Here is a 21,581-nt window from a genome sequence, read left to right as displayed (position 1 = left end):
TAATACCCCATACAAATGCTATACGTACAGTGTGTACCGTAATATGCACTCATATTCAGATTCTACAGTTTTTTCAGGTGAGGACAGAAGAAATATCCTCAGTTGCCAGTTTATTAGGTACACCTAACTAAAACTAATGCAGTTCTTTAATAAAACATATCTTCATGAAGGTCATAAAATTTTTGTTGAAACTATTTTAGAGAGGTGCTGATTCAACTGTATGGACATTTTAGAGGATGAATTTTGTGGTGTTTTTATTATCCAACGAGGTGCTCTGTTCCGTAGCCTACCCTCATTGATATAAATGAGTCAAGCGATTTAAGGATGTCCTGTCCAGTCATAGTTTTGAGTTAGAGAGGTGGCCCCCAGGGGAGCTGACCCTTGTCTTGACACATATCCTAAGGTTACACCTCTACGTTTTTCCCAAGACATATGCATTTGTACATATTTTTTATGTCTAGGGATAAATAATAATGTATTTTCCCCACATTATTATTTTTTATGCTATTACATTTTACAAGTTATGAGGTATTAATGTTGTAATAAATGTCAGGGATATCATTCAAGCAACAAGCTTTAGTAATATGAATATGCACAAAACATTCCGATACATGAAATTATGGTACTCATGTCACAGTTAGGTTTTCTGTGACTTAAGGCAGATTTCGGTAGATCTCAGAGGGAAGGAGTCTGGTTTTTCTGTCTTAGGTCTGGAACCAAGTAATGAAAACTGAAATCAAATGACAATTCTTAATTTTTGAATTCTTTTTTAACATACTCTTTCATGATGGCTCCCTCTTCTTTCCCAAGCTCTGTGTTTACCCTAATTGCCAACCAGATGTCCTTCGTGATGTTGTCGTCTCAAAATATGTTTCTTGTCCAGAGCAGTACTCAGAGACTTGCACACTCACAAACATGACAACACCTTACTACATTTTGTCAGCCAATATAATACTGAAAAACTGCGATGCCTAACAGCAATGACAAGTGCATTGTAGTAAATACTGTATGTACATGTTTAACAGTTATCAGTAAAGGTGTTTTTCTTGTAGGTTTCAAAAATCTGTAGAGCAGCCGAAGCGTGCCACGCTGTCAGATAATCCCAGTTCTCTGTAAACAAATTTAAAGTCAATGAGTAAACATTGTCTATCTATTTCATGAACTGAATGCTATGTTTCAGTATACTGATATGAGTTCCTATGTGATATGTCACACAAGACTCCGGACACTACCTGCAGTTATTGCTTATTTTGGAAACAGTCGGAGCCACCACTTTCAAATGGTTGGATGGCTAATTTTAGAGAACGCTATTCAATTTCATTGAAATGCTTTTGATTTGTTTTGCACCTCACTTTTTGTCCGTAGGTGACCTTAATACCTCAACTGGAAAGTGTCTTGAATGCACCCTCTAGATTCTTTATGAAAGCATACAGCACAACAACAGTGAAGGAGGCGCTGCAGTGTTTACTGTCAACAGCAGACGTTAGCGCATGTGATTTTACTGTGTGTATGGTACCAGGTTCCCCCATTTATGTACAAATGAACCAAACCAGTGTTGGTGTTGGATGAGACTTTGAGTGTCTTTTGAGACTGACGATCATGCATTTCTTATGTTCTTTGAAGTTTTATACACTTTATGGGTTGTGTTTGGATAAAACTAAGGCTAGAGAATCACGACAACTGGAATAGGTTGTGTGTGTACAGCTTTCTCTTGCCCGAAGTTTGATTTGTGTCTGTAAATGGGAGTCCTGACACACTCACTTTCTAATCACCAAAATAAGTTCTGAGGACTTGTATATAAAACTGTCATGCAGAGCATATTTTTACCATCAACAGCAGCCCCTATGGTGGTGTAAATTCCTGGCAGCACAGACGGCTGGGCCTCCTGGAAAGGAATGTTGTCTGGGACACATTTGTGGATACACCTCCTGACACTAAGATAAATAGTTAAGGGCTGCTGACTTCCTTCTTTGCTCTATATATTACCTGTTGTCATTGCAGACTCACCTGTAGCCTTGCCAGGTGGGAAGATGCGACAAGAAACCAGAGATAGTTCTCGGACAAATGGAATAATATGGGCAGAAGGTTTTGACAAGAAGAGCAATGAGAGAAGAGAAATAACAACAAGAAGCTACCACCCTCATTACTCCCCATCATGTCTTTTTCCAAGCTGGAGGAACAGCTCGCTTACGATCTGAGTTGCCCCATCTGCCTTCAGCTCTACTCCAATCCAGTGGTTCTCCCCTGTGGCCACAACTACTGTCAAGCCTGTATCTACAAGACCGCCGACAAGAGTGGCAAAACGCTTCCACGTTGCCCTGAGTGTCGTGGGGAATATCAGGGTGTGGACTCCCTTCAGAAAAACTTTAAACTCTGCAGCATCATCGAGGGTTACCGAGCCACCACACCACATCTGGACAGGAAGCCTGACACTAAGCCTGAGAGCATGCAGGTTTTCTGCGACCACTGTATAGATGAACAGTCACCGGCTGTGAAGACCTGCCTGAAGTGTGAGGTGTCACTGTGCTCCGGACACCTTAAGAGACACAATGAAAAGGAGTCCTTCAAGATACACGCTTTGGTGGAGCCTCCGAATGAGACGGGAATGAAGGGCTGCGCTATCCACCAGCGTCCGCTTGAGTACTTTTGTTTCAGTGACATGACCTCGCTGTGCACCACATGCCTCATAGAGGGCCATCACCAGAACCATGATGTTCTCATCTTCAGTATAGCCAAGGAAGAGATGAGACGGGCACTGGAGAGCCGCAACAAGGTATTTTTTGTTGGTTTCATTGACTTTAACCTGACCTTTATTCAGTCAGACATTTTTCCTACGGTGTTATTGTAACATTACAACTTCAAAAGGTTTTGCAAACATCCACAATATGTGGTATTGGTTCAACTGCAAAACACAGGGTAACATTTTATTTTACGGATCAAATTGCTGAATAACTTCCAAGACGTTTCCTGGAAAGAACTATGTAATTTGGTATTAATTATAAGGAAATTATAGACAATCAAATGAAATTGGTAACCCAGAGATACTTTAAATCACAGAAGGTGAATGCAAAATTTGTACAGGCAAGCATACAATTTGACATAAATTGAGGATAACAATAATAAATGAATAATGAGTGAATGTTTACTTGTGTTTAATTTTTTTTTTCTAAAGAAAGCCCTATTTTTCCCTGTAATTAGTACTAAATTACACTATTCTTTTTAGGAAACCTATTATTATTATTCAGAAATTTCAGACCTGTAAAATAAAATCATTACCAAACAGAGCACTTCAGAGAGTGCAGATTATTGAGCAAAGATGACAAGGCTCTACTTAATGCCCATGGGAAACAACAATGGAAACGTGACACATTTGAGGCTTGAATGAAGTGACCGGCGGCTTTGTGGCTCACTGCTATTGTGCTTTGGAACGGGTGAATGACAAGAATGCAATGCTGACATGTGTAATGAATTCTGACAGGCTTGACATACGTTTTCACTTCCATGGGGACTGATTCAAACAGGTAAATAACAAAAAGTCACATGTAATGTTGTCATGTTTCACTTACATCATGGAAGTGGAAGGGCACCTGTAAGAGTATGATATGAAAACATGCTTTATGTGTTTGCCCCATGCTTGGTACAAGAAAAATACATCCAGTCATTCCAGATTTTCCTGCTATAGCTTTAAAACACACAAATGCATTAAATGCATGTTTGCAGGTGGTTTCCTGCAGGCTGCAGATGACTGAGAGTCTCCTACAGCAGACAGCAGAGGAGCAGGGACCCTCTGAAGCTATAGGAGACAAACTGATCAACAAGGCTGTCACAGTCATGGACAGTATGGCTGCACTAGTGGGCAGGTAATAGATTGCATATGTGCTGGTATTGCTATTTCCTTGAAGAGTAACATGTTGTGTCCTTAAGCAGATACACTGATGTATCCAATGATGCTTTTTAAAGGCCCTGTCACTGGTTTCAAGTCAGAATCTGATGACAGCTGTGGGGCTGTTTGCTGATGTTTCTAAGCCACTGTTAATCAAATCTGATCAAACCCTCACCCACACAGCCTTGTTCAAGCAGATTAGCACATTTTTCTGACCTTTTTTAGACGAGGATGTTTTTTGTTTTTTTTTCCCAAACTTTGATTCTGATTGTTGCTTATTTAGACATCAATTATCATGTTTTTACATCATGTTTTCAGGGTCTTTAGAATCAGAGGATGACAGTAAATGTATAACCATCCCGACACTGTAATCTGTGGACAGTAACACTATTTCTAACCAAAAATGGTCAGAAATAGTGCCTTGCACCAGGGGTGAATGATGTACTGTATAACATCTTCTGTCATGTTGTGTGTAATTTCATATCTCAATAACATAGCTATCATGAAATAAAATATATAAACAAATTCTAGATAAAATAAGAGATTGGAAATGTGTTTTTCTCTAAGCCAATGAAATAAAAATGACCTAGTTGTAGTTCACACTATGTATTTATATTAGTTAGATGATGTGCCTATGTTGGTTTTAAAAAAGGTGGATAAACTCAAGTTTACTGCCCTGCCTGTGTTATAAATTGCAAGTCACTGACTATACAATATACAGTACACTGAGCACAAAAGATTACCACCAGCAGTTCCCCTTTAAGGCTGGAAGAACAGAATCAGGCACTGACTGTTATAAATAAAAATGGTCGGCCAAAACTCAGTTTACCCATTATATTATGTAATGAATCCAGTTTATCTGCGTTTTCAGCCCACCAGTAAATGTTTTACTGAAATATGATATTAGTGGTCCAAAGTCATGGATTGTTCAAGGCAGAGATTTTAGATGTCTAAAATGCCGAAGTCTCCTTATTCATTATTGTAACATTTGTTATTTCATTTCATGTACAAGAAAAACTGACCCAATATTTTCCACAGAACAATATCCTTGTAAAAGGGACATACAGGACTAAGAATCTCCAGCCAATCCAAGAGCCTTGTGAGTCTGTATTTAGGCAGCGCAGTGCTTTGAGGCAAATGTTCACATCAGCATGCTAACATGCTCAAAATGACATTGAAAACATGCTGATATTTAGTAGGTATAATGTTTTCCTTGTTCACCGTCTTAGTTTAGTTCAGAACATTTGCTAATTAGCACAAAACACAAAGTACGTCTGAGTTCAATGGGTATATCATTAGCTTTGCAGATATACGGTATTGTGTCATAAACTAAAGTACTGGACAAATTAAGAGTCTGATCTGATGATTGCGCTAAATGAAAAGTGAAGGGCTCAGCAAAGCTATTACAGTTTATCCTGAAGGGGAGCTGACTGTGTTTACCTGATTTCATGGCTATCCATCCAATATTCGTTGAGACATCTCACTCAAAGCAATGTCAACCTCATGATGGCGCTAGACAAGGACAGAAAAATAACATAGAAGAACAGGGGAGAAATATGCTCAGTTACAAAAATTAAAATTTTTAAAATACCAGTACCCAACTATCCAATCATTATATAAATATGTGAAAAGAATCATATCATATTGAAAGTAAACAACTGTAATGTAGTCGAAGCTTCATATGTATCAACACACATACTGTGACTCTATCTCTAGCAAGTAATATAGAAGCAATGCTAGGAATAATAGGAGAAGGAAATAAAATTGATTGGTGGAGCACCATTAGGATGGAGTTTCTAGTTCAACCTCCTATTGATGTACTATTATTGTGTTGTGTTCAGGTACAGGGATCGTCTCTGTGTGCTTTTGGAGGAGGAGAGAGGTCAGCGCAGAGAAAGCTGGCAGCTCGGACTGAGTGCACTGGAAGAGCAACAGCAGCAGTTACTGGAGGCCCAGCGAAATGTCAAACAGGCCCTCAATGAGACTGACACATGCATCTTCATACACAGGTACAACAGAACGAAATAGCCTAAAGTCTCTCTCTAACATCCAAGTAAAGAAATAATTCCTAAACATACTGGGAGAAATTCAGTGTTTCCAGCAATTTGACAGTGTGCAATTTATCTATTTACGTTATCTATCCATATGCTATGGGATGAGGACAAAAATTAGAACAATCAATTAGAAAAGATTAGTCTACACATGTACCATAAAAATATATTTCAAGACATTCATATTATCAGTTTTGCAAATTGTATAAAAAAATATGCAGAATGAATGAATTCACTATTAGCTACCAGCCCTTAATATAGAATATAATATAATATATAATATAGAAGGGTTTTACACATACAGTATGAGCTAATGAAGAAAAATGCATGCCAGCCTTTATGTAAAGATACAGTATGTCTCTGTATTCATGCAGCCTATATAAGTAAAGACATGTGATGCCAACTATAAAGTAGAGCACATGGTAGTATTGTAACCCAAAGGAACTCAAGTGAGGACATGTCCTCTGCTCTCTAGGTTCATGCTGATTGAGCATAAGCTGAGAGAAGTTGTTGAAAGCACCATTCCTTCCAAGATCCCCTCAAAGGCACCGCTTAACACAAGGCGTCTCCAGAAAGGCCTCAAAACCCAAGACTTCCGCTCAGAAATGACCTGCCTCCTGGATTCTCTTCATATCCTCCTCAACCCCCTGGAGCTCACCTTCAACATCTGCACTGCCCACCGCAGCTTGATACTGTCCAGTGACCTGCGCTCAGTCAAGTACAGCTCCACCAAGCAGCCTTATGCGGAGCACCCAGAGCGTTTTACAAGTGCACCACAGGTTCTGTGCAGCCAGGGTTTCTCAGGTGGCGAGCACATATGGGTGGTAGAGGTGGGGGCCAGCAGCATGTGGTCACTGGGCGTGTGTTACAAGAGCATCCCTCGCCGTGGTGACCACAGTCGTCTAGGACACAACTCTGTGTCCTGGCGATTGCAGTGGAAAAACGGCAAGCTGACAGTGTGCCAGTCCTCTTGTAATGTGGCTCTGGGGGAAATGACCTATCATCCACTGAGGATTGAGGTAGCGCTGGACTATGAGGGGGGGACGTTAACGTTCCACAGCACCAAAGGGCGCAGGGAGCACCTCCATACTTTCAGGGCGGTGTTCAGGGAACCGGTTTACCCAGCGTTCAGTATTCATTCAAACACACCAGAATCCTGTATCACACTGCACAGTGGGATGTGAATGCAACTGTTATTTTTTTAATACTTTGCAAACACAGAATTTTTTGGGGTGTTCAACCAATAAACCGTCCTCCAACTAAGATTGTTCTTTTTCCTTTTGCATTTACTGCCTTCTTTCAAAAGTCTGCAAGGAAATACAGTCAAAAGTAGCCTACAGGTTGATTGAAAATTCTGCCAAAATGGCGTATTTGTTTGTAACTGTAGTGTAAATGCCACTTCAATTCTCAGAGATAAGCTTGGAAATGTGATGTTCTGCGTCTGACCGGTAACACAATCCTGAACTCTGGCTACCACAAATAAATGCGCCATCTTATAAAGCCATGCTATTATACAAAAGTGTTTATTTACTATCTAGCATGACTACATCACAGAAATAGGATTAATCACATGAGATCATTTGTTTACAAAAAAAACCCAAGTTGTTATTCATGATCAGGGTGACTTTTGTGGAGTGTATAGCTCAATATAGGTGTTCCATAAATTAATTAGCTTTTGGGGATTTTCTTTGGTCATTTGTCCATCTGAGAGGCTGACATGTGGCATGTTTCCCTTTCGTCTGTTTGTTGAAAGTTAACTGAATGTCTCTTGAATGGTGTGTTTGCCTTTTATTTTCTTCATACACAGTGAAAACTGACGTGTGTGAACCCCACAGTGAACACAAGCTGAATATGAGACATGCTTGAGTTTACGCTACAAATAAACTCTGATGGTAATGTTTGTGTCTCTGTTGACAAAATGTCTGTACATCAATAATTATTCATACATGTTTGAATGACAACATGTACGGAATATGTGGGATGTGATTGTCTCTTGAAGGTTCATTCATTCAAGGGCGCTTTAGTGTTTGACACAGGGGTTGCCAGGTTGGTGCGTAAATCGGTAACTAACAGTGATTTAACCGTTTTTATTTAACCTAAATATACGTGTAAAACAGATGCCGATAAATCGTTTTATGAATAATTGGAGTTATGAGCTCCATCTTAATAAAACAATAATAGGAAAACATGCTCTGGGTTTTACATATATCTATGAGAGGGGGATGGTTTGAGAAGTATCTGGCAACCCATATCCCATCTGTCACAAATTCTGTCATTGGGCAGGACACTGGCGTTATTTTATGTTAGTAACATTATTCTACCCAGGGCCATTAGCAAAGCTGCCACTTCCCCCAAGAAGGCATGGGCTCGGGAGAGAGTACGACCAGGAAAGTGTCTTTCGGTGTCGATGATGAGGACAGGGTTAGGATTCTTCGTGGAGTCAAGGTAATGCTAATTTAGCTAGCGTTTAATAAGCCACGCTGACGTTACTTTAATGTTACGCCTTGGGCTAACTAGCTGTTAGCGCACTGCTGCACAGCAAACGAAGTTACCAGTTTACTCTGAGCTGAATGTACGTTAAGTCTAAGCACCTGTAAAACGACTGCTCAAGTGAGGAGGGTGTCAAGGGAAGCAGGGGCAGGGGCAGGGGCAGGTTGATGTACCACCTAAAACAAACTTCTATTTCATTGCACCAAACTCCAGTCGTAATAAGCTGCAGGTAGGAATGTGCCTTTCTTATCGGCAAAGGAATATAGCTGGCAGATGGCCGGCGTCTTTTAGAAACCTTGAAGGTCTTCTGGTAAATTCGGCATAATTGTTATCCACCTAGCAGTACTGAATTTAGTAGAAATCCAACATTTTTCACAGATCACGAGCTACTGTCTAACGTTTGCTAACAACATTAGAGATGGGGCGTTCAGCTAGCAGTTAAGAGAACCAAGCGATAACGTTTGCTAGCGCTTACGTTTAACATTTCAACCGCCCCGTGGATGTATCGCTTAATCAAGGAGGGATTCCCACTGATATCTTAACGGCCTCAATTGTTGTTGTAAGTATGAGGCTATATGTCCCTAACAGAGCTGGCTTTAAATGGGCGGATTTCGAATGGAGTTTTGGCTTGCTGTTCGCTGCCTCTGGACACTGCTGCCTTCCTGTGCCATTGCATATGTCGGAATTCTGCCAAGTGCAAGTCATAACCACACCAAGGAAATGGTCAAGTTAATAGTGAGGTCGAGTTAAAGGTCAAGTCAAGTTAAAAGTGAGGATGCTTTAAAAAAAAAAAAATCCGTTTCGCCCACAAACATTGCTTGTAGCAGTTGAGGTATGGTAGTAATTCTGGCGTGTATGTACTGAGACTGCACAATTAATCGAATTAAAACGGAGACTACGCTTGATATCTCTAGGGCTACAACTAATCATTATTTTCAGTGTAGATTAATTAACCCATTTTGTTAAAAAATCAATCGTTTAAATGTTATGCCTATAACATGACAGAAAATAGTGAAACATGCCTGTCACAATCTCCCACAGACAAGCTGGAGGTCTTCACATTTCATGTTTAGTCTGACCAGCATTCCAAAATCCAAAGATATTCAGTTTACTATCACGTGTGACAAAGAAAAGCATCAAATCCTCATATTGAAAGGCTACAAACATCAGGCAAATGTTTGCCAGTTTTGGCTTAAAAAATAAATAAAACAACTATTCGATCACCAAAATAGTTGCCAAACAATTAATTATTTGTCAACTGAGTAATCAATTACTTAACTAATTGTTAATTCAAGACACCTCTCTGCAGTCATGTAATAACACGACAATTCTGCTGCATTTGCATTAGCAGAGAGATTTTTTTGCCTAAATGCAAACGTGGTCCTTATCCTATACTGCATTAATGAACGCCAAGACTTAAAGTCAACAGATTCAGACCTGTGCATAGATAGGGAGGAGTAGAAACAATAAGAGTGCTTGTAACTGTGAAAGAAAAACATTAGCAGGAATAAGGACGATGAGAAACAAAAATGATACCAAAACAGCTCCTTTCACAGTTATCCATAAACACATCCTTTGACCCAAACTTTCAAGACGTAATACTTTTTGGAGCTAAACCCTCACAATTTTTGTTTCATGATGTAGGTTTATTTTAACTGACAAAGAGTAGCAACATTACACCAGTGGGAAATGTCACTTTTTCTTTTTTCTTTTTTTTTTTTTTTTTGCTGATCTTATGTGGTTGAGCTCTCACCTTACCTAAGAGATGTAGAAGTGTATCAGTGCACCTTGACCTTCACAGCCTACTGAGTTTGGTTCCAGGTAGAGCAGTCTTCTGACCACATCCAGCATCACTGCTGCGTGTGGTGAGAAGAGTGCTCTAACTGCAACAGTCTGGAGACTTTAAACTAGAGGAGGTCAGTGATGTAGCATTTATCAGCTCGGTTTTATCTTTAATCTCTAATTATGACACATGCACGCACACACACACACAGAAAATGTATGAATGTCTGTAGTGCGACTGCATCCATAGCATTCCTACTTTCTGAGACTTTTGAGGACTTGTTGGAAGTTAATTGCCAAATTTCCGCTAGGATATGAAGGCACCTTCAGACTTAGCTGTACTCTAGCAAATGCAAGCTTGTCAAGTATAACAACCAATGGAATATAAAAGATAAACCATGCAAATTAAGTGTTTATAGGTCTGGTACTTCCCTGCATCACAATCATTGCAATCATGTTTGTAAAAATGTAATTGAAAAGTGAAAAAAAGAGCCTTTCAGATAATCATACTTGCCAGCCCTGGCCGCACATTCAAATGTTGTGAGTCATAGAAACAGTGAGTCAATGGATGGTGCTGACACCCCTGGTCTTTGGTGTGGCTATGTGTAACCTTTTCCCGGGGCACACACATATAAAACATAGCACAGTTACAGTGATCCAGTGTTTGTTTGTTTGTTTTTTTTGCCAAACTTAGCCGGTTCATGTGTTTTTCTTCAGGCCGAAGTTACTCTGTCCTTCACATCAGAACCAAAGGAGTAAAAAGATAAAGGATGATTTTCATTTGAATAAAGATGAGACCACATACTGTGCGTGATATGTTTTATGGTCGAGTAAACTGTTATTATGTTTGTAGAAACCTGCAGTAAGGCCTCCTGTTGTTTCTGCTGTAAACAAAGCGGGGAACGAAAAACCTTAATTTCCCAGTTCTGTGTTGATTCTGTGTCTCTGTTTTACCTGTCTTTGTCTTTTTAATTTGCTCTTTATCCCTCTGTCTAGCTGTCAGAAGATGTTCTTCAGAGGATGAGAGGAGTAGCCAACATTGCTCCAGAACGCCCATCATCATCACCCTCAAGTGCTCAGAAAGATACAGGTACCATGCACCTCAGGGTCAATGTATACAGCATCTGGCTACATTGCATTGCGGCTCAGTCACAGCTGTCGGACATGATCCCATGTAATATGAGCTGGTGCGTGAGTGTTCACCGTTCCATCTAACGCGTGATTGTTTTTCCTGTTCCCCTATTTTACGCACAGGGTCTATAATCTAGCAGTTTGCATCTCTGGAGCATGAAATACACTTGCACATGTAAATAAATAATATACACAGCACATACATAAACATGTTTCTGTTTGTCTTTGGAGATACAAACGCTCTCACGCTCTCCTGTCAGGCTTTTGAAGCGGTCGGGATCAATTTCTCTGGTAGTTAACATTTATCAGTCTCTTTGTGCTCCTCATTAAGCTGCTACGTGACTATTGGCATCTTAACAGACAATCTGTCCAGTTCTATAGGAAAGGCATTAGGAGACGCTTTTTCACTCATTTTCACTCACCCACTCACGTATCAGGAATTATTTCCTACATGCCAGCAAGAAACACATACACACGCCAACTACCTGTCAGTTGAACTAGGCTAACTAAACACTTTTAGAGCTGATGAACACTAACAGACACACTGTGAACGGACTTGAGAAACCCACTAGTTTAGAAACATTAAGGCTACCATCAACCCATACTGTCACATTCTCTGTAGGAGTTGGTATTACACCAGTACTCTCTTTGCTCCAAAGAGTATCTGATGTTGTCAGTATGCAGGCCTTACTGTGTCATTCTCGAATATAAATTAACCCCTACATTTTAGACGTAATTTTCTGGGGGGAAAAAAAATCAGTTATCCATTTTTAAACATTTAATTACACTAATTAATTATACCTGTAATAGGGCTTATTTTAATAGTGATACTGTAAGTCACCAAACTGCCACAGATCATAATAGATTGTCTTCTGCAAGAGTTTTGCCCTTCATATCCTCTTTGTCTCTCTCCAGGTGCCTCTTGCAGTGCTAGCTCAAGCCCTCGAACCCAGCAGAGCCCACAGCAACGGGCCCAACCCAGTACCCAGTCCAGTACCCAGTCCAGCACTAGCAAACCAGACTCCTACACTAAGGAAGAACAGAGGAAGTGGGTTAAAGAAAATGTGGATTTATAATACAGATTCTGATTGAATGACAAAAATTGAAGATGATTTATGCCTGGTAAACATGTATTCACCTTTGATGATAGAAGTAACTTTATATGTGTTATATTTATATGTGTTGCTTAGAATTCACTTTGCTTATAGTGGCTAGTGCCCTTTTCCTGCTCATTGTATCCTACTGTCTTGGTACCTTGCTCAAAAGGAGTTTAATGAAGTACTGATGTTAGAACTATGTAACACATTTCTTTAAATGATCAGTCAAGAAAACTAAAATGAAGGCTAAGATGCTTCAGAGCAACACGGTGACCATTTCAGAAATATGAATAGGGTCATGCTCTTTTTAACAAGCCTTACATTCATACAGCTAGCAAGTGTGCTGGAGTGTTTTGAGCTGGTGGTATCGTTTTGAGCTGGTGGTAACGTGATTATAAAAGTACTTACCAAAAAAAGCAAAGGAAAAAGATCACCTATAACATTTAGAGAACTGGGGTAAAATATTAAATGTATACCTTGGTTATTACAATCAAAATATCACTGAGTTACTAACTCCATGCACTCTGTTGTATGACATGGCATGTTTCATTTTTTTTGCATGCATCCAAACAGAGTTAAAAATTATAAATAGGACCAGTTTGTTAACGGAATTTTTTGTTCCAGGGTGATGCAAATTTTACTAGTTGACTAGTAGCTTATAGCTTAGGAACTAAAGTTTGCAGTTAAAGTTTACAATAAAGAGTAAGTTGTTGTGGGTAGGATGGCCGTCAATATTGAAAAATAGGGGAGGCACCAAGTGACATTTGAAAGATGGAGGTTAGACTAGAGAGCACTTATAGTTTTGTGGTATGTGTTTAAAAAATAGAACTGTCAAAGAAAGTTAAAGATTAAAACTGTTAAATTTCACTGGATGAAACTTGCAATTACCTTGATAATCTCTATATTCCTCTGTAAAACTTAACCCTGTGGAGATCCAATTCATCTCATGTGCTCATTGTAGATACTCAATGGGTTTGACTGGCCTGAAAATTGGTATATGCTGCCCCCTTGTGGATATACATGCCGAAGGCATTTGACTGTAATCAGAAGATTTTGAAGAGCAGAAACTTTTGGCAAAAGCGATGAATGCAAGCATTATATTTTGTATGTATGGTATATGTGTTTCAGGTATGAACAAAAGCAGACGATAATCAAGGAGGAGTTGGCCAGGGTGGCACAAAGAGAGAAGGAGGCAGCGATGCAGGAGATGAGTAAAGCTATGAGCCGGGAAAGACAACACACACGTCAGGACGCAGAGAAGGCCAAACAACTGGTACGCTCACACAGAGGCTCATCTACGCATCAAATGTATATTATTCTCCTTTCTTAAGATGAATGCTTCATCGTTTCTGTCTTGTTTCTTGTTGCATACCCCTTAAATGCTGACCTACTGACTTTAGAAAACATTGTTAGTAAACATGTCAGAATCACGTCAGTCACAATCAGGGTTGATTGATTTAGGTCAGACTCAGCTCTGTTTCTTGTCATTGCTGAGTTTTTTTTCAGCCATATTTATATGATTTGAAATTGATAAATATACGTGGAATAGATTTGATAAACAATTGTATTGCTTCTGTAAAAGCAAAGTACCTAATGATGCTTTCCAAGGACAATCAGCTAAATAACTCTTTTTCAGCTTTACATTAAAACAGTCACATTCATTCATGGAAACTGGCCAGCAAAACTAACTTCTAATGAGCAATGAGAACTTTTGACTGAGAAGTCATTTAAAAAGCAGTTAAGCTAGTCAACATCAAACACACTAGCCACTGACAATGTTTACAACAATCACCAATATCTGCAAATCAGAAGTAAATTCAAAATGCAGCTATTTAAGGAATGCCGTGTGCCTTACTGTCAGTCTCATTCAATAAAGCCTGCTGCTTTTTTTTTTAATAGTTAATTGAATTGATTGTTCTTAGCTAGTACTTAGCTTCTGTAAAATGGCATCTCTTCTAAAGAACATGAAGATGGACATTGTTTTCAACTGAACTAGTTAATGCACTACTCATATCCTATGTGTCAAGTCAAAACACACCGGCCATGCAGCACAGCGGCACATCCGACCCCCATAGTCTCCTTAGTTACTTGATATTGAATAAAGTAGGTTGACAAGAAACATCTTTATATGGAATTAACATGTTATTGGCGCTTGGTCAAGAGACAAAAGAGTGCACAGTGTACTACAATGATGGGTCTGATGAGTCACTTCTTAATAATGGAAAGCTCAACATTTGTTTGTTCAGGGAATTAATGGTTGCTTAGCGTAAAAAGTATAGTGAGGATATATGGACTAAACCAAAACTGCATACAATTAGGATGATAAAATATGAATGTGGTACTGAAAATGAGGTCCGTTTTGTTTTCTATTGCTATAGAATTTAAATTTACAAATTTTAATTTGTAAATATAGATAATGCACAAAGACTGAGTTGATTATTTACATATGGAATATTTTGATTAGCCAGTTACTATGAGGGAAAAAAAAGAGGAACAAAAACTCAGCTTATCAGGATAAACTGTAGATTTCTAGCTGTTCATTTCTGTGTACAGCTCATTCCAAATCGTTCCAAATAAAATATGTAGTTCCAGCTAATGTAGAAGTTGCAAATGATGGTGAACAGCATGTCTGCCTTATCTTTAAGACTTATATATATACAATAGGGAGTGTGTAGCTCACACTACCTAACAACCACCTATACTTGTGTCTATTTGGTTTCACCTAATGACACACTGGGCATTGCTGACAATATAGTGTACCTGTTCATTTGTATTATTATTATTATTATTTTTTTTTTTATGTGAATGGTGATCTTGAGATGATGATGTTAGGTCCTTATGGGTAAGTTCTTGGTGTAACATCACCTTTAGAATCCCTGACAGCACTAGTGACCACCACTGATGTACAGTATATGCCACTTTCTAAAGAAAAGTCCCCAATGGCAAGAGATGAATAGTGTGAATTTTTAGGCAATGCTTTGATGATATTTGTCCTTCTGGTCTCTGTTTCCGTGTAAAACATACACTGTTATGACACTGGCAATCTTTGCATACAGCGGAATACTACACAACTCTCAAATCTTCTTTGAGCTCTTTTTCCCGCCTTGCCCTGTGTTTCCTCTCTTACTGAAAAGAGGCTATTACGGTAGTTTAAATAACCACCTCCTCCAGTTACGTGGATTATAGCTAACATGTCTAATTTACTTATGCCCTTGACCGTCATTCATAGTCTGCAGAAAATGTGTGTGCCATTTTTGTCACTCAGATATGCCCTTAAATTAATATGGTGGATAATGTGAAAAATCCTCTTCCCACTACAACATCCACTAGTGTCCTGTTGGCAGAGTTGTTGTAGTCTGCGTGTCATGATGTTTTCATTTTGGTCAGCAGTCATCCCAGAACGTTTGACTGAAGACTTTGGGGTTTACAGTCAGTGAGCTCAATCATAAAGCTGTGAAAAGTCAGATTAATTTGAGGAGATAAGTTTTAGTAGAGTCAAGTCATGATTCAGCCTGTTGCAGTTTTCTTTGGTTAAATCACGTTGGAGAATTTCGCACGGACACAAATTGGGGATTGCATTTGTAATTTCCACGGTGATACTCCGTCTGCCTCTTCCTCCTTCCACCTATTACATTACAGTTCTTTTTCTATCCTTCCCTCTCTTTACCATTTTCTCTCCTCCTCTTTTCCTTGCTCTTCTTTCTCTCCTCTCTCCCACCTCCACCCTTTATCTCCCTCTGTTTTACTCTCTTTTATTTCCCAGCCCATCACTCTCTCCTGCCTGCCCTAGAGACAGTATTATCAATGCAGTGCAAGTGGTAAATTGCACCCTGAGAGTTTCCTGGAGCGGGAGATAGGGCTGATGAGGGTTTGGAGGTTTAGTCACGGGAAAGGGGGAGCTTGTTTTACACACCAACCTGTGCCTATTTCACGTGATTTTTTTCCCTCCCCTTCCCCTCCTCTGCTCAGACATGCTGTAGTACCTGTCTTATCTCCACTCCAACACACTCCCACTCCTAATAGAAAGACGCTGAAGGGTTGTCGTGTGCAGAATGAGCAGTTGAGCAGGACTGGACCTCCTGATGTTGAGGGATCTTTGTAATGACATTTCTTGTGCTTTGAATACATATATGCACATATACACGAAGTATGGGCAGATTTGCTCACAGTCTTAACTGGGATATGATTTTTTTCACTGTTGTAGAATCAGAGGGCATGAGCACTCATCATCTACAGCTCTTTGTCCTATTCGACCTCTGCAGAACCACTTTGTAGTAAAGCAAGTTAGAGGGCTGTTTTTTTGTTACTGTTGAGAATATCATGTTTTATAGCTCTGACACAACCAGGGCTATACCCAGTCTATACATTGCAGGGAAACAGTGAAATTTAAAGAAATATAAAAAAGAGACTAAGTGGAAACATGTGCTTGCATTTTCTAGTATTTGTTACTAGTTATTACAGAATTTCTTACATAGACGCTACCATATGTGTGTTTCCATGTAATGACTGGTTTATGTCTAGTTTAAAGTAAAATAACCATAAGATTAAGAGGGAATGGGTGGTCTTGCATTTTCTTGAACTGATTCATGTTTAAGTTTTAATGTAAAGAGTCATTGAAATGATAGGTTTCATGTAAGACATGATATGGTTAATTTTGACAATATTAACTTTAGCAGTATTTTTATTTTTTATAAGAATCGAACTACATTGTTGTAGGAGCCATATTTTAATTAATAATGAATAATTTTAAAGTAACTACTGATGCAGCAGAGCTGCTATAGTTGGCTTTGTATTTCCACCTTATTACCATGATATTAACTTGTTTATACTGAACTGTAAGGTGAAATGATACAAAAATTCCCATGTTATTGGTCAGGCAGATGACAGTTAAGAACTAACCAAGGTGGGGAAATGCAAGGCTATGTAACTACTGCTAAAGAGCACCCACATAGGTGAAAAATAGTGGGTATTGGTAAAAGTTAAAAGGTAGAGTAACAGTGCACTAGTAGAGAAGTTTGCTAACATTAGGAAAATGGCCATACCAGAAAAAATAACGCTCCAGCAAAAATTCAATTAAGCAAGGGTGCATGTTATTGTTGGTGCATGCAACTTTACACTTGTAAGAATTGCGTTATGTCTTATTTGTAGAGATATTTAGTCTTGCTTTAAAGCAGCATTAATCTTTTTATTCTTTTTTTTTTCATAAGCCACCTGGTAGACTAACTCCACAAGAAGCAAAACATAACAAGCATTGACATATTATCTCCTTATTGCTTGGCTAATATGTTAGCAGACAGTTGCCTGTATAGACATCCAGCAGACGCACAGTAGGATTAATTCATTGAAAGTCGTGTTTCTGTCAACCCGATGAATATAACTCTTAATTCAGTTTCTTTTAAACTCTGTTTTGGTCTCAGACTCCTGAAGAATTTAACTTCTATTGCTAAGTTCTCCACTGTTTTAACAAGCTAGTTGCTTACTTTGTCTGCTGTGCTGGCATATAGCTTTTAATTTACATAGGTTTTTGCTTAAAATAGCTGCTGGCTTGTTGTAAACAGTTGTAAACAAGGCTGATGAGAAAAAAAAACCAGACAATGAGCTAGCTAGACACTAAAATGCTCAGCAGAACTGAGGCGAACTGCAGAGCTGGGTGATAATTCTGAAGGTAATCACTACAAGCAACTCATTTCACATCATACATAGCAATATGAATGATAAAAATATGGTTTAGTGCAGCTTTAAAGATGCTATGTGTAAGTTTTTCTATTAGCATTAAAAGCTGTTTACTAACCAGTATAGAAGAAATGTTGCGAGTTCAGCATAAAACTTTTACTTGCCAGAGCTGTCTCCATCAGTGGAAAGCAATGCCAATGTTAACTCTTGTTTTGCTTCTATTTCTATCACTTCTTTTCTTCTACTGAAGTAAGCATGCTAAGCAGCTAGCCCCGGCCCATCCTGTCTCGTAATACCACTTTGTGATATTGAGTCACTGTAGCGTCCGCCAGTCTGCCCTCAGATAGCATGAGAGGATGAAGAAGTAGCACTGCCCGGAGGGCGTATTCTAATGTCTTGTCTTGTAAATGCAATGATGGCTGAAGCTAATGGCAAGCCACCATTATAACCACCACCACCACCCGCTCCCAGCAAGCAGCAGAGAAAACTTAATTACAGCACCTTTTAAAGGACACCATGAACAAGTGTCTCATTAAACACGTGGAACTGGTCATGACATTGACTAAAAATTTGTTTTTTAATATAATAATATGTTTCAAAGTAGACATGACAGATATATACTTTGAAACATTATTATCACTTACAATGTCAGTTGCTTTGTAGGGGAATGACACATTATAAACACCAACAATATAGGTGTACCATAGTACATGTACTTTCAAAATTTATTTCCAAGAATTCAAATGGATTTTCTGGCTGCTATGGTCAGAACCAACCTACATTTGACAGCTGTCCCATTTTTATTCCACATCCTGTGAGGAAAAAGTTTAAAGAGATGACAGTGATGCAATATTGCCTGCAGAAAAAGGATGAGGAAGACTGAACATATTAGAGGATGAGAAATAAGAGGTGACAGCTGATTAAGCATTTACTAAGTAATTGGGAGCAAAAAGGATGTAGAGATGAAAAAGAAGTGACTGAATATTTTGTGAAGGGTTAGGATAAAGTATGAAGAGGAGCCAAGAATGAATGAGAGTGAAAGAGAGGATGACATACATTTCCTGTAGAATTGAGATGAAGAGGAGGGAATGAATGAAAAAGTGAAAAAGAAGTCTTCACACATGATTTAAAAGATAATCCCTGTGTTTTAAAACCTGGGCCCCTCTTTCACATCTTTTTGGGTTTAAAAGATAAATAGGGACAAAAAATTTTGGAATTGGTCCAGTATTGAGCGAGAATGCTATAACTGGCAACAGCGAAACGATTGCAATGTAATCAAAAGGGGCATTTGTCTGTGTCAAAGTACGTCCACTAAAAGTGCATGTTTTTGCCACTTACAGGTTCAGAATTTTATTATAAGTGTGTCTAGCCAACAGCCAACAGTGTAAACATGATTGAGAGTTAGACAGAGCTCTCGGGGGAAGAGTGGAGTAATGGTACAGAGTTGTAGTATAGAAGGCATAGCCTACAATTATCTAAAAGATATAAAAAACAAACAAACAATGGTTCGCATTTGTGGATATTCTGGGGGGCAGGGAGATGCAGAAGTTGTGGCTAGTTGGGCTACAAACGAATGAAAACACTCCTGTCCATACACTGCGCCTTGGGGACCATCATGTTTGTGGTGACCATTTTAACCGGGATGACTACTGCCAGACAAATAGGAGTAGTAGGAATAGTTTACCTGGCATCAGTACACACGACAGCATGACAGGATAACGGCAAAAACAATCACTCAGTAAGCCAGTAGTATTTACAAAGTTTCAATTGAGTCATGACTATTATAAAATAATTATATAGATCCATTTTCCTTTTTCAGCAGTTAAAATTCATAATTATGGAATAAGTGATATCAACTAGTTTAAATAATCTGGGTAATATTGTTGCCAAAGTGTGTAAGTGTGTGTGTGTGTGTGTGTGTGTGTGTGTGTGTGTGTGGTTGCCTGTTATAGTGTTCTTGCCTGTTATAGTGTTCTTGCTCAATATTGGACAGATTCCAAAATTTTTTGTCCCTTTTAATCATTTATACCTAAAAAGATAGGAAAATAGGGCCCAGGTTTAAAAATATCAGAACTACCCTTTGACATTTACTTAAGGATCATGAGGAGTTAGAAGAGAAGAGCAACAATGGAAAGGAAGGAGTGACTATTCGTAATGTTTCTTCGATGCTTTGGGAGGATGAATAGGAGGAAAAGGAGGGAAGTAATCTTAAAAAGAAAGTTACAAGATGACTAAACATCTTGCAAAGTCAGGAGAAGTTAGACAAGGCGGAGAGGAGGGATGAAGGGCTGAAAAACAGGAGTTGACAGAAATGATAAATTCTTTCTTTATTATAAATAAAGAAGAACAAGGAGGAAGGAAGGTTAGAATGTATAGGAAGAAGAATGAAAATAATGAATGCCTCTTCATTGCGTATAGAGAGAAGATAACAGTGATACATGTCTAACTATTACCGGGAAATTTGGAAAAAAGGATGAGGATGAGGAGAATGAGAAACAGATGATTTTTGACGGATAAGCGAACACTTCCTGTGGAGCTGGCAAGTAATCAAGAGAGGATGGAGAAGGATAATACATACTTAATTAGTTTGTATATAATTACTATAAGGAAAACAGATAAAAAAGAGTGAAAGATGATGAATGTCCTGCAACATTCAGAACTATTTCATTGAGAATTACTGCAAGAAAAAGTGATGAGACAGAAGGTGAAACTTGTGACAGAGGATGACCTGCAGAATTATGATAATGGGGAGGAGTAGAAGGAGATGTAGGAGAGGAGGAGAGAGTTACATTGTCATAACTGGCCAATGACTAAAGAAAGAGTAAAGAAGTGAAGTAACTAAAGAGTAAAGAATCACTGTAGTGTGATGAGTGGACGGAGACAAGGTACAGAGTTTAGCCTTGAGTGTGGAACAAAGGTGTGATGAGAAGGTGCTACACGTGACTAAGTGCTTCTTGCCCTGTGTGCGTGGGCTCTGCATTGAGTCACGAGTCAGAGAGAGCCAGACAATGATGTGTGGCATCTGCTATTTAGTTGCCTCTTTCTTGTCTTCGACTTCACTTGTCTTCGTCTTCACTCTTTCGCTCATTTCATCCTGCCTTTTGTCCTCTTCCCAGTGAACTGTGTGATCCCGGCATTCCTTTGGCCCTTTCTTCATCTTTCAGCCAAGGCACTCATCCACTGTGCTGCGCTCTGTGAATAGTCTTTGTTAATAGCAAATCTTCCGCAGATTAATTTCAGAATGAGAGAGGGGAACGGGGGAATGGAAAGAAAGGAAGCAAGTCGAACTAAAGGGCTAAAAGGGATTTTCTCTTTTTATAATGTATTAATGGCCTTTTGGCTCCTGTTGAAAGCAAAAAAGGTTATAAGTCATATTAGCATATGCTAAATTTCTCCCTCTCTCTGTTCTCACAGAACAATTAGGAAGCCTATTTTATTAGCTGCCCTTTAACTTCCACTGATGGAGCTTCAGCT

General features: G+C 39.0%; 2 protein-coding genes across 3 annotated transcripts in view; both read left to right on the top strand.

Annotated features, from left to right (window-relative positions):
• The first annotated feature begins 2,155 nt into the window (after positions 1-2,155).
• On the top strand, positions 2,156-7,118 carry LOC120804389 (E3 ubiquitin/ISG15 ligase TRIM25-like). The gene is made up of 4 exons (XM_040153833.1): positions 2,156-2,773; positions 3,721-3,860; positions 5,725-5,892; positions 6,410-7,118. The coding sequence occupies exons 1-4, from the start codon at positions 2,156-2,158 to the stop codon at positions 7,116-7,118; spliced, it is 1,635 nt and encodes a 544-aa protein (XP_040009767.1).
• A 1,067-nt stretch (positions 7,119-8,185) lies between these two features.
• LOC120804393 (MICOS complex subunit mic25a-like) overlaps positions 8,186-21,581 on the top strand; it is a 104,398-nt gene continuing 91,002 nt past the window's right edge. For both annotated transcript variants that reach the window (XM_040153841.1, XM_040153840.1), the window contains exons 1-4: positions 8,186-8,379; positions 11,203-11,296; positions 12,253-12,385; positions 13,563-13,707. In XM_040153841.1, the coding sequence (XP_040009775.1) occupies positions 8,296-8,379; positions 11,203-11,296; positions 12,253-12,385; positions 13,563-13,707 (456 nt within the window). In that variant the 5' untranslated portion in view covers positions 8,186-8,295. The remainder of the gene's footprint in view (positions 8,380-11,202; positions 11,297-12,252; positions 12,386-13,562; positions 13,708-21,581) is intronic.

This window comes from Xiphias gladius, chromosome 18 (genome assembly GCF_016859285.1).
Source record: "Xiphias gladius isolate SHS-SW01 ecotype Sanya breed wild chromosome 18, ASM1685928v1, whole genome shotgun sequence".
Taxonomy (NCBI): domain Eukaryota; kingdom Metazoa; phylum Chordata; class Actinopteri; order Istiophoriformes; family Xiphiidae; genus Xiphias; species Xiphias gladius.
Note: the sequence above shows the minus strand (reverse complement) of the source record. Positions and strands in the feature narration are given on the sequence as shown.